The 13749-nt window shown below is 42.2% G+C and overlaps 1 protein-coding gene across 1 annotated transcript in view; it reads left to right on the forward strand.

The window, feature by feature from the left end:
- Positions 1 to 13749, forward strand: part of LOC110526872 (tumor protein p53-inducible protein 11-like) — a 73617-nt gene that overhangs the window by 54511 nt on the left and 5357 nt on the right. Inside the window, exon 6 of the mRNA XM_036963688.1 lies at positions 5075 to 5176. Within this exon, the coding sequence (XP_036819583.1) occupies positions 5075 to 5176 (102 nt within the window). The remainder of the gene's footprint in view (positions 1 to 5074; positions 5177 to 13749) is intronic.

Consider the following 13749-nt stretch of genomic DNA (forward strand, 5'->3'; position numbering starts at 1 on the left):
TACAAAGCTAAAATAACAGGTAGGACCAGAATCAGTTTAGGGCTTACCTAGCTAAATACCAGGTAGGACCAGGACCAGTTTAAGGCTTACCTAGCTAAATAACAGGTAGGACCGGAACCAGTTTAGGGCTTACCTAGCGAAATATCAGGTAGGACCAGAACCAGCTGAGGGTTTACCTAGCTAAATACCAGGGAGGACCAGCTGGGGGTTTACAAAGCTAAAATAACAGGTAGGACCAGAACCAGTTTAGGGCTTACCTAGCTAAATAACAGGTAGGACCAGAACCAGTTTAGGGCTTACCTAGCGAAATACCAGGTAGGACCAGAACCAGCTGAGGGTTTACCTAGCTAAATACCAGGTAGGACCAGAACCAGTTTAGGGCTTACCTAGCGAAATAACAGGTAGGACCAGAACCAGTTTAGGGCTTACCTAGCTAAATACCAGGTAGGACCAGAACCAGCTGAGGGTTTACCTAGCTAAATAACAGGTAGGACCAGAACCAGCTGAGGGCTTACCTAGCTAAATAACAGGTAGGACCAGAACCAGCTGAGGGCTTACCTAGCTAAATAACAGGTAGAACCAGAACCAGCTGAGGGCTTACCTAGCTAAATAACAGGTAAGACCAGAACCAGCTGAGGGTTTACCTAGCTAAATAACAGGTAGGACCAGAACCAGTTCAGGGTTTACCTAGCTAAATAACAGGTAGGACCAGAACCAGTTTAGGGTTTACCTAGCTAAATACCAGGTAGGACCAGAAGCAGTTTAGGACTTACCTAGCTAAATAACAGGTAGGACCAGAACCAGTTTAGGGCTTACCTAGCTAAATACCAGGTAGAACCAGAACCAGCTGAGGGTTTACCTAGCTAAATAACAGGTAGAACCAGAACCAGTTTAGGGTTTACCTAGCTAAATACCAGGTAGGACCAGAACCAGTTTAGGGTTTACCTAGCTAAATAATAGGTAGAACCAGAACCAGCTGAGGGCTTACCTAGCTAAATACCAGGTAGGACCAGAACCAGTTTAGGGTTTACCTAGCTAAATACCAGGGAGGACCAGCTGGGGTTTTACAAAGCTAAAATAACAGGTAGGACCAGAATCAGTTTAGGGCTTACCTAGCTAAATACCAGGTAGGACCAGGACCAGTTTAGGGCTTACCTAGCTAAATAACAGGTAGGACCGGAACCAGTTTAGGGCTTACCTAGCGAAATATCAGGTAGGACCAGAACCAGCTGAGGGTTTACCTAGCTAAATACCAGGGAGGACCAGCTGGGGGTTTACAAAGCTAAAATAACAGGTAGGACCAGAACCAGTTTAGGGCTTACCTAGCTAAATAACAGGTAGGACCAGAACCAGTTTAGGGCTTACCTAGCGAAATACCAGGTAGGACCAGAACCAGCTGAGGGTTTACCTAGCTAAATACCAGGTAGGACCAGAACCAGTTTAGGGCTTACCTAGCGAAATAACAGGTAGGACCAGAACCAGTTTAGGGCTTACCTAGCTAAATACCAGGTAGGACCAGAACCAGCTGAGGGTTTACCTAGCTAAATAACAGGTAGGACCAGAACCAGCTGAGGGCTTACCTAGCTAAATAACAGGTAGGACCAGAACCAGCTGAGGGCTTACCTAGCTAAATAACAGGTAGAACCAGAACCAGCTGAGGGCTTACCTAGCTAAATAACAGGTAAGACCAGAACCAGCTGAGGGTTTACCTAGCTAAATAACAGGTAGGACCAGAACCAGTTTAGGGTTTACCTAGCTAAATAACAGGTAGGACCAGAACCAGTTTAGGGTTTACCTAGCTAAATACCAGGTAGGACCAGAAGCAGTTTAGGACTTACCTAGCTAAATAACAGGTAGGACCAGAACCAGTTTAGGGCTTACCTAGCTAAATACCAGGTAGGACCAGAACCAGTTTAGGACTTACCTAGCTAAATAACAGGTAGGAGCAGAACCAGCTGGGGGCTTACCTAGCTAAATAACAGGTAGAACCAGAACCAGCTGAGGGCTTACCTAGATAAATAACAGGTAGGACCAGAACCAGTTTAGGGCTTACCTAGCGAAATACCAGGTAGGACCAGAACCAGCTGAGGGTTTACCTAGCTAAATACCAGGGAGGACCAGCTGGGGGTTTACAAAGCTAAATAACAGGTAGGACCAGAACCAGTTTAGGGCTTACCTAGCTAAATAACAGGTAGGACCAGAACCAGCTGAGGGCTTACCTAGCTAAATAACAGGTAGAACCAGAACCAGCTGAGGGCTTACCTAGCTAAATAACAGGTAGAACCAGAACCAGCTGAGGGCTTACCTAGCTAAATAACAGGTAGGACCAGAACCAGCTGAGGGCTTACCTAGCTAAATAACAGGTAGGACCAGAACCAGCTGAGGGCTTACCTAGCTAAATAACAGGTAGGACCAGAACCAGCTGAGGGCTTACCTAGCTAAATAACAGGTAGGACCAGAACCAGCTGAGGGTTTACCTAGCTAAATAACAGGTAGGACCAGAACCAGCTGAGGGCTTACCTAGCTAAATAACAGGTAGGACCAGAACCAGCTGAGGGCTTACCTAGCTAAATAACAGGTAGAACCAGAACCAGCTGAGGGCTTACCTAGCTAAATAACAGGTAAGACCAGAACCAGCTGAGGGTTTACCTAGCTAAATAACAGGTAGGACCTGAACCAGTTCAGGGTTTACCTAGCTAAATAACCAGTTTAGGGTTTACCTAGCTAAATACCAGGTAGGACCAGAAGCAGTTTAGGACTTACCTAGCTAAATAACAGGTAGGACCAGAACCAGTTTAGGGCTTACCTAGCTAAATACCAGGTAGGAGCAGAACCAGTTTAGGACTTACCTAGCTAAATAACAGGTAGGACCAGAACCAGCTGGGGGCTTACCTAGCTAAATAACAGGTAGGACCAGAACCAGCTGAGGGCTTACCTAGCTAAATAACAGGTAGGACCAGAACCAGCTGAGGGCTTACCTAGCTAAATAACAGGTAGAACCAGAACCAGCTGAGGGCTTACCTAGCTAAATAACAGGTAGGACCAGAACCAGTTTAGGGCTTACCTAGCGAAATACCAGGTAGGACCAGAACCAGCTGAGGGTTTACCTAGCTAAATACCAGGGAGGACCAGCTGGGGGTTTACAAAGCTAAATAACAGGTAGGACCAGAACCAGTTTAGGGCTTACCTAGCTAAATAACAGGTAGGACCAGAACCAGCTGAGGGCTTACCTAGCTAAATAACAGGTAGAACCAGAACCAGCTGAGGGCTTACCTAGCTAAATAACAGGTAGAACCAGAACCAGCTGAGGGCTTACCTAGCTAAATAACAGGTAGGACCAGAACCAGCTGAGGGCTTACCTAGCTAAATAACAGGTAGGACCAGAACCAGCTGAGGGCTTACCTAGCTAAATAACAGGTAGGACCAGAACCAGCTGAGGGCTTACCTAGCTAAATAACAGGTAGGACCAGAACCAGCTGAGGGCTTACCTAGCTAAATAACAGGTAGGACCAGAACCAGCTGAGGGCTTACCTAGCTAAATAACAGGTAGGACCAGAACCAGCTGAGGGCTTACCAAGCTAAATAACAGGTAGGACCAGAACCAGCTGAGGGCTTACCTAGCTAAATAACAGGTAGGACCAGAACCAGCTGAGGTCTTACCTAGCTAAATAACAGGTAGGACCAGAACCAGCTGAGGGCTTACCTAGCTAAATAAGATGGTAATAATCTTGACTACTTTAATAGTTTTTGTCACAGGGTATGAAGAGGTTTGTAATTCAGTCTGCCATGTTTTACAGTATTACATGATGAGTGAGTGCATTTGAGTACAGCAATGCGTGACTGTACAGTCCCCCTCTGATGGAGAGAGAGATAGAGGGATGGATGGATGGAAGGCGGAACCCGACTGAGAAAGACAGGAAGGAAGAGAGGATAATCCCTTAACAGCGGAAAGCTGTAGGAAACAAGGGGTGAAGATACAGTGTTCGTCCCAAATGGCACCCTATTCCATGTTTTATAGTGCACTACTTTTGTCCAGGTTCCATAGAGCTCTGGTTGAAAGTAGTGCGCACTAATAGGGAATAGGGTGCCTTTTGGAACATCGACACAGTACCTCTACTGTCTGTTCAGTAACAGCCTTGGTTGGAGCAGAGCCACAGATGTACTATATAGTTCTAAATATAGTATTATACTGTATCTATCCAAGGCTCTGTGTAGGCTGGGGTCATCAGAAGGGCTCACTACTTCCTGATGGACAGGATGTCCGCCCTACTCTAGTACAGTGTTAAAATCCAGCCACTTCCAGGAAGGAAGGAATTAGTATCTGAGAGATCTGGTTGTCTGTATCCGTTCTGATGTGAACCGATGTGGACCTGACCTCGGAAACCCAGACTTCTCACAGTACTTCCGGTAGTGGAGTGATCGAGACAACAGGGTTTTAGAAGGCTGGCTACACACTAGACGACTGTAGTCCTCACCCTAATGCTAAACATCTCTGTCTCTGTCTCTCTCTCTGTCTCTCCTCTCTCTCTCCTCTCTCTCTCTCTGTCTCTTCTCTCTGTCTCCTCTCTCTCCTCTCTCTCTCTCTCTCCACCTCTTTCTCTCTCTCTCTCTGTCTCTCTCTCTCTGTCTCTCTCTGTGTCTCTCTCCTCTCTCTCCTCTCTTTCTCTCTCCTCTCTCTCTCTCATCTCTCTCTCTTTCTCTCTCTCTCTGTCTCTCTCTCTCTCTCTCTCCTCTCTCTCTCTCTCTCTCTCCTCTCTCTCTCTCTGTCTCTCCTCTCTCTCTCTCTCTGTCTCTCTCTCTGTCTCTCTCTCTGTCTCTCTCTCTGTCTCTCTCTGTCTCTTCTCTCTCTCTCTTCTCTCCTCTCTCTGTCTCTTCTCTCTGTCTCTTCTCTCTCTCTTCTCTCTCTCTCTTCTCTCTCTCTCTTCTCTCTCTCTCTCTCTTCTCTCTCTCTCTTCTCTCTCTCTCTCTCTCTCTCTCTCTCTCTCTCTCTCTCTCTCTCTCTCTCTCTCTCTCTCTCTCTCTCTCTCTCTCTCTCTCTCTCTCTCTTTTCTTTTCTCCCCCCCCCCCCCACCAGGTGTCTCATTGATCATGTGGAAAGGTCTGTACACAGCAGAGAAGGCCATTATCCAGTGGACCCTGCTGACCGAGGCCTGCCTCTTGTCTGTCCAGTTCCTGGGTGAGGGATCCGTTGTTCTGTCCTAATATCCATTTACTAACAACACCAACTAACGACTGTGCAGTAAGGATGCACTGGGCTTCTCCTATTGGTTTATGTTTGGAACATGTCATCGGAGTTGTTCTTTACAAACGATCTGTAGGTTACAGGATTGTCTATGATCAGTAATAGTAGTGTCTATGATCAGTAATAGTAGTGTCTATGATCAGTAACAGTAGTGTCTATGATCAGTAATAGTAGTGTCTATGATCAGTTGGTTACAGTAACAGTAGTGTCTATGATCAGTAATAGTAGTGTCTATGATCAGTAACAGTAGTGTCTATGATCAGTAATAGTAGTGTCTATGATCAGTAATAGTAGTGTCTATGATCAGTAACAGTAGTGTCTAGGATCAGTAATAGTAGTGGCTATGATCAGTAACAGTAGTGTCTATGATCAGTAACAGTAGTGTCTATGATCAGTAATAGTAGTGTCTATGATCAGTAACAGTAGTGTCTATGATCAGTAACAGTAGTGTCTATGATCAGTAACAGGATTGTCTATGATCAGTAATAGTAGTCTATGATCAGTAATAGTAGTGTCTATGATCAGTAATAGTAGTGTCTATGATCAGTTGGTTACAGTAACAGTAGTGTCTATGATCAGTAATAGTAGTGTCTATGATCAGTAACAGTAGTGGCTATGATCAGTAACAGTAGTGTCTATGATCAGTAACAGTAGTGTCTATGATCAGTAATAGTAGTGTCTATGATCAGTAATAGTAGTGGCTATGATCAGTAACAGTAGTGTCTATGATCAGTAACAGTAGTGTCTATGATCAGTAACAGTAGTGTCTATGATCAGTAACAGTAGTGTCTATGATCAGTAACAGGATTGTCTATGATCAGTAATAGTAGTCTATGATCAGTAATAGTAGTGTCTATGATCAGTAACAGTAGTGTCTATGATCAGTAACAGTAGTGTCTATGATCAGTAACAGTAGTGTCTATGATCAGTAACAGTAGTGTCTATGATCAGTAATAGTAGTGGCTATGATCAGTAACAGTAGTGTCTATGATCAGTAATAGTAGTGTCTATGATCAGTAACAGGATTGTCTATGATCAGTAATAGTAGTCTATGATCAGTAATAGTAGTGTCTATGATCAGTAACAGTAGTGTCTATGATCAGTAACAGTAGTGTCTATGATCAGTAACAGTAGTGTCTATGATCAGTAACAGTAGTGTCTATGATCAGTAACAGGATTGTCTATGATCAGTAATAGTAGTCTATGATCAGTAATAGTAGTGTCTATGATCAGTAATAGTAGTGTCTATGATCAGTAACAGGATTGTCTATGATCAGTTGGTTACAGTAACAGTAGTGTCTATGATCAGTAATAGTAGTGTCTATGATCAGTAATAGTAGTGTCTATGATCAGTAATAGTAGTGTCTATGATCAGTAACAGTAGTGGCTATGATCAGTAACAGTAGTGTCTATGATCAGTAACAGGATTGTCTATGATCAGTAATAGTAGTCTATGATCAGTAATAGTAGTGTCTATGATCAGTAATAGTAGTGTCTATGATCAGTAACAGGATTGTCTATGATCAGTTGGTTACAGTAACAGTAGTGTCTATGATCAGTAATAGTAGTGTCTATGATCAGTAATAGTAGTGGCTATGATCAGTAACAGTAGTGTCTATGATCAGTAACAGTAGTGTCTATGATCAGTAACAGTAGTGTCTATGATCAGTAACAGTAGTGTCTATGATCAGTAACAGTAGTGTCTATGATCAGTAATAGTAGTGGCTATGATCAGTAACAGTAGTGTCTATGATCAGTAATAGTAGTGTCTATGATCAGTAACAGGATTGTCTATGATCAGTAATAGTAGTCTATGATCAGTAATAGTAGTGTCTATGATCAGTAACAGTAGTGTCTATGATCAGTAACAGTAGTGTCTATGATCAGTAACAGTAGTGTCTATGATCAGTAACAGTAGTGTCTATGATCAGTAATAGTAGTGGCTATGATCAGTAACAGTAGTGTCTATGATCAGTAATAGTAGTGTCTATGATCAGTAACAGGATTGTCTATGATCAGTAATAGTAGTCTATGATCAGTAATAGTAGTGTCTATGATCAGTAACAGTAGTGTCTATGATCAGTAACAGTAGTGTCTATGATCAGTAACAGTAGTGTCTATGATCAGTAACAGTAGTGTCTATGATCAGTAACAGGATTGTCTATGATCAGTAATAGTAGTCTATGATCAGTAATAGTAGTGTCTATGATCAGTAATAGTAGTGTCTATGATCAGTAACAGGATTGTCTATGATCAGTTGGTTACAGTAACAGTAGTGTCTATGATCAGTAATAGTAGTGTCTATGATCAGTAATAGTAGTGTCTATGATCAGTAATAGTAGTGTCTATGATCAGTAACAGTAGTGGCTATGATCAGTAACAGTAGTGTCTATGATCAGTAACAGGATTGTCTATGATCAGTAATAGTAGTCTATGATCAGTAATAGTAGTGTCTATGATCAGTAATAGTAGTGTCTATGATCAGTAACAGGATTGTCTATGATCAGTTGGTTACAGTAACAGTAGTGTCTATGATCAGTAATAGTAGTGTCTATGATCAGTAATAGTAGTGTCTATGATCAGTAATAGTAGTGTCTATGATCAGTAACAGTAGTGGCTATGATCAGTAACAGTAGTGTCTATGATCAGTAACAATAGTGTCTATGATAAGTAACAGTAGTGTCTATGATCAGTAACAGTAGTGGCTATGATCAGTAACAGTAGTGTCTATGATCAGTAACAATAGTGTCTATGATAAGTAACAGTAGTGTCTATGATCAGTAACAGTAGTGTCTATGATCAGTAACAGTAACAGTAGTGTCTATGATCAGTAACAGTAACAATAGTGTCTATGATAAGTAACAGTAGTGTCTATGATCAGTAACAGTAGTGTCTAGGATCAGTAATAGTAGTGTCTATGATCAGTAACAGTAGTGTCTATGATCAGTAATAGTAGTGTCTATGATCAGTAACAGGATTGTCTATGATCAGTTGGTTACAGTAACAGTAGTGTCTATGATCAGTAATAGTAGTGTCTATGATCAGTAATAGTAGTGTCTATGATCAGTAATAGTAGTGTCTATGATCAGTAACAGTAGTGTCTATGATCAGTAACAGTAGTGTCTATGTTCAGTAACAGTAGTGTCTATGATCAGTAACAGTAGTGTCTATGATCAGTAACAGGATTGTCTATGATCAGTAATAGTAGTGTCTATGATCAGTAACAGGATTGTCTATGATCAGTTGGTTACAGTAACAGTAGTGTCTATGATCAGTAACAGTAGTGGCTATGATCAGTAACAGTAGTGTCTATGATCAGTAACAGGATTGTCTATGATCAGTAATAGTAGTGTCTATGATCAGTAACAGGATTGTCTATGATCAGTTGGTTACAGTAACAGTAGTGTCTATGATCAGTAATAGTAGTGGCTATGATCAGTAACAGTAGTGTCTATGATCAGTAACAGTAGTGTCTATGTTCAGTAATAGTAGTGTCTATGATCAGTAACAGGATTGTCTATGATCAGTAACAGTAGTGTCTAGGATCAGTAACAGGATTGTCTATGATCAGTAACAGTAGTGTCTAGGATCAGTAACAGTAGTGTCTATGATCAGTAACAGTAGTGTCTATGATCAGTAATAGTAGTGTCTATGATCAGTAATAGTAGTGTCTATGATCAGTAACAGGATTGTCTATGATCAGTAACAGTAGTGTCTATGATCAGTAACAGTAGTGTCTATGATCAGTAACAGTAGTGTCTAGGATCAGTAACAGTAGTGTCTATGATCAGTAACAGTAGTGTCTATGATCAGTTGGTTACAGTAACAGTAGTGTCTATGATCAGTAATAGTAGTGTCTATGATCAGTTGGTTACAGTAACAGTAGTGTCTATGATCAGTAACAGTAGTGTCTATGATCAGTTGGTTACAGTAACAGTAGTGTCTAGGATCAGTAACAGTAGTGTCTATGATCAGTAACAGTAGTGTCTATGATCAGTTGGTTACAGTAACAGTAGTGTCTATGATCAGTAATAGTAGTGTCTATGATCAGTAATAGTAGTGTCTATGATCAGTAACAGTAGTGTCTATGATCAGTAACAGTAGTGTCTATGATCAGTAACAGTAGTGTCTAGGATCAGTAACAGTAGTGTCTATGATCAGTAACAGTAGTGTCTATGATCAGTAACAGTAGTGTCTAGGATCAGTAACAGTAGTGTCTAGGATCAGTAACAGGATTGTCTATGATCACTAACAGTAGTGTCTAGGATCAGTAACAGTAGTGTCTATGATCAGTAACAGTAGTGTCTATGATCAGTAATAGTAGTGTCTATGATCAGTAACAGTAGTGTCTAGGATCAGTAACAGGATTGTCTATGATCACTAACAGTAGTGTCTATGATCAGTAACAGTAGTGTCTATGTTCAGTAACAGTAGTGTGTGTCTATGATCAGTAATAGTAGTGTCTAGGATCAGTAACAGTAGTGTCTATGATCAGTAACAGTAGTGTCTATGATCAGTAACAGGATTGTCTATGATCAGTAACAGTAGTGTCTATGATCAGTAATAGTAGTGTCTATGATCAGTAACAGGATTGTCTATGATCAGTAACAGGATTGTCTATGATCAGTAACAGTAGTGTCTATGATCAGTAACAGTAGTGTCTATGATCAGTAACAGGATTGTCTATGATCAGTAACAGTAGTGTCTATGATCAGTAACAGTAGTGTCTATGATCAGTAACAGTAGTGTCTATGATCAGTAACAGTAGTGTCTATGATCAGTAACAGGATTGTCTATGATCAGTAACAGGATTGTCTATGATCAGTAACAGTAGTGTCTATGATCAGTAACAGGATTGTCTATGATCAGTAACAGTAGTGTCTATGATCAGTAACAGTAGTGTCTATGATCAGTAATAGTAGTGTCTATGATCAGTAACAGGATTGTCTATGATCAGTTGGTTACAGTAACAGTAGTGTCTATGATCAGTAATAGTAGTGTCTATGATCAGTAATAGTAGTGTCTATGATCAGTAATAGTAGTGTCTATGATCAGTAATAGTAGTGTCTATGATCAGTAATAGTAGTGTCTATGATCAGTAATAGTAGTGTCTATGATCAGTAACAGTAGTGTCTATGATCAGTAACAGTAGTGTCTATGATCAGTAATAGTAGTGGCTATGATCAGTAATAGTAGTGTCTATGATCAGTAATAGTAGTGTCTATGATCAGTAACAGTAGTGTCTATGATCAGTAACAGTAGTGTCTAGGATCAGTAATAGTAGTGTCTATGATCAGTAATAGTAGTGTCTATGATCAGTAATAGTAGTGTCTATGATCAGTAATAGTAGTGTCTATGATCAGTAACAGTAGTGTCTAGGATCAGTAACAGTAGTGTGTATTTAGGGAGGGACTGAGAGTCCATGTTATCTCCTCCCGTCTCCTCTAATACTTCAATAAGAGACATTCACACATCAGTGGAACGTCAATCTCTGTTCAGTCCTGCGGTGTCGACTGAAGGGAAGTCTGGGGCCGTATGTACTGTGTCAAAGTAGGACTGCTGATCTGGGATCAGTTTAACCTTTTAGATTGTAGTGAATAACATTACATGGACGAGGGGACCAGTATGTACTGTATCAAAGTAGGACTGCTGATCTGGGATCAGTTTAACCTTTTAGATTGTAATGAATAACATTACATGGACGAGGGGACCAGGAGCCGTATGTACTGTGTCAAAGTAGGACTGCTGATCTGGGATCAGTTTAACCTTTTAGATTGTAATGAATAACATTACATGGACGAGGGGACCAGTATGTACTGTGTCAAAGTAGGACTGCTGATCTGGGATCAGTTTAACATTTTAGATTGTAATGAATAACATTACATGGACGAGGGGACCAGTATGTACTGTGTCAAAGTAGGACTGCTGATCTGGGATCAGTTTAACCTTTTAGATTGTAGTGAATAACATTACATGGACGAGGGGACCAGGAGCCGTATGTACTGTGTCAAAGTAGGACTGCTGATCTGGGATCAGTTTAACCTTTTAGATTGTAGTGAATAACATTACATGGACGAGGGGACCAGTATGTACTGTGTCAAAGTAGGACTGCTGATCTGGGATCAGTTTAACCTTTTAGATTGTAGTGAATAACATTACATGGACGAGGGGACCAGGAGCCGTATGTGCTGTGTCAAAGTAGGACTGCTGATCTGGGATCAGTTTAACCTTTTTAGAGTGTTATGAGTAAGATCACAGAGACAACGAGGGATCTGATTCTAGATCAGTACTCCTGCTCTGAGATGCTTGATATGAAGTGAACTGCAGGATGAGGGTGTTGCCACGAGAAAAGGTCAAACCAGTGAAGAACAAACACCATTGTAAATACAACCCATATTTATGTTTATTTATTTTCCCCTTTTGTACTTTAACTATTTGCACATTGTTACAACACTGTATAGAGACATTATAATATGACATTTTGAAATTTTGTGAGTGTAATGTTTATTGTTCATTTTTGATTGTTTTTTTTAATCTATTTCACTTGCTTTGGCAATGTAAACATGTGTTTCCCATGACAGTAAAGCCCATTGAATTGAATTGAATTGAAATGAATTGAATTGACTGAGAGTGAAGTTCCATCTAGTGGTCCAGATGATCACATATACAGTGCCTTCAGAAGGTGTTCAGACCCCTTGACTTTTTCTACATTTTGCCTTATTCTAAAATGGATTCATAAAAAAAAAAAATCCTTACCAATCTAAACACAATGGGGCGGCAGGGTAGACTAGTGGTTAGAGTGGAGGGGCGGCAGGGTAGACTAGTGGTTAGAGTGGAGGGGCGGCAGGGTAGACTAGTGGTTAGAGTGGAGGGGCGGCAGGGTAGACTAGTGGTTAGAGTGGAGGGGCGGCAGGGTAGTCTAGTGGTTAGAGTGGAGGGGCGGCAGGGTAGACTAGTGGTTAGAGTGGAGGGGCGGCAGGGTAGCCTAGTGGTTAGAGTGGAGGGGCGGCAGGGTCCCCTAGTGGTTAGAGTGGAGGGGCGGCAGGGTAGCCTAGTGGTTAGAGTGGAGGGGCGGCAGGGTAGCCTAGTGGTTAGAGTGGAGGGGCGGCAGGGTAGCCTAGTGGTTAGAGTGGAGGGGCGGCAGGGTAGCCTAGTGGTTAGAGTGGAGGGGCGGCAGGGTAGACTAATGGTTAGAGTGGAGGGGTGGCAGGGTAGCCTAGTGGTTAGAGTGGAGGGGCAGCAGGGTAGCCTAGTGGTTAGAGTGGAGGGGCGGCAGGGTAGACTAATGGTTAGAGTGGAGGGGTGGCAGGGTAGCCTAGTGGTTAGAGTGGAGGGGCAGCAGGGTAGCCTAGTGGTTAGAGTGGAGGGGCAGCAGGGTAGCCTAGTGGTTAGAGCTTTGGCCTAGTAACCGGAAGGTTGCAAGATCGAATCACCAAAATGACAAGGTACAAATCTGTCGTTCTGCCCCTGAACAGGCAGTTAACCCACTGTTCCTAGGCCGTCATTGAAAATAAGAAATTGTTCTTAACTGACTTGCCCAGTTAAATAAAGGTAAAATAATAAACAATACCCCATAATGACAAAGCGTAAACAGGTTTTTAGAAAAAAATTGCGTATTTTATAACAAATAAAACTGAAATACCTTCTTCACATAAGTATTCAGACTCTTTGCTATGAGACTCGAAATTGAGCTCAGGTGCATCTGGTTGATCATCCTTGAGATGTCTCTACAACTTGATTGGAGTCCAACTGTGGTAAATTCAATTGATTGGATACGATTTGGAAAGGCCCTCACACCTGTCTATGTAAGGTCCCACAGTTGACAGTGCATGTCAGAGCAAAAACCAAGCCATGAAGTCGAAGGAATTGTCCGTAGAGCTCAGAGATAAGAATTGTGTCGAGGCACAGATCTGGGGGAAGGGTACCAAAACATTTCTGTAGCATTTAAGGTCCCCAAGAACACAGCTGGCCTCCATCATTCTTAAATGGAAGAAGTTTGGAACCACCAAAACTCTTCCTAGAGCTGACCGCCCTGACAAACTGAGCAATCGGTGAAGGGCCTTGGTCAGGGAGGTGACAAAGAACCCGATGGTCACTCTGACAGAGCTCCAGAGTTCCTCTGTGGAGATGGGAGAATCTTCCAGAAGGACAACCATCTCTGCAGCACTCCACCAATCAGGCCTTTATGGTTGGGTGGCCAGACGGAATCCACTCCTCAGTAAAAGGCACATGACAGCCCGCTTGGAGTTTGCCAAAAGGCACCTAAAGACAAGATTCTCTGGTCTGATGAAACCAAGATTGAACTCTTTGGCCTAAATGCCAAGCGTCACTTCTGGAGGAAACCTGGCACCATCCCTACGGTGAAGCATGATGGTGGCAGCATCATACTGTAGGGATGATTTTCAGCGGCAGGGACTGGAAGACTAGTTAGGATTGAGGCAAGGATGGACGGGGCAAAGTACAGAGAGATCCTTGCTCCAGAGCGCTCAGGACCTCAGACTGGGGGT

Source organism: Oncorhynchus mykiss, chromosome 26 (genome assembly GCF_013265735.2).
Source record: "Oncorhynchus mykiss isolate Arlee chromosome 26, USDA_OmykA_1.1, whole genome shotgun sequence".
Taxonomy (NCBI): Eukaryota; Metazoa; Chordata; class Actinopteri; order Salmoniformes; family Salmonidae; genus Oncorhynchus; species Oncorhynchus mykiss.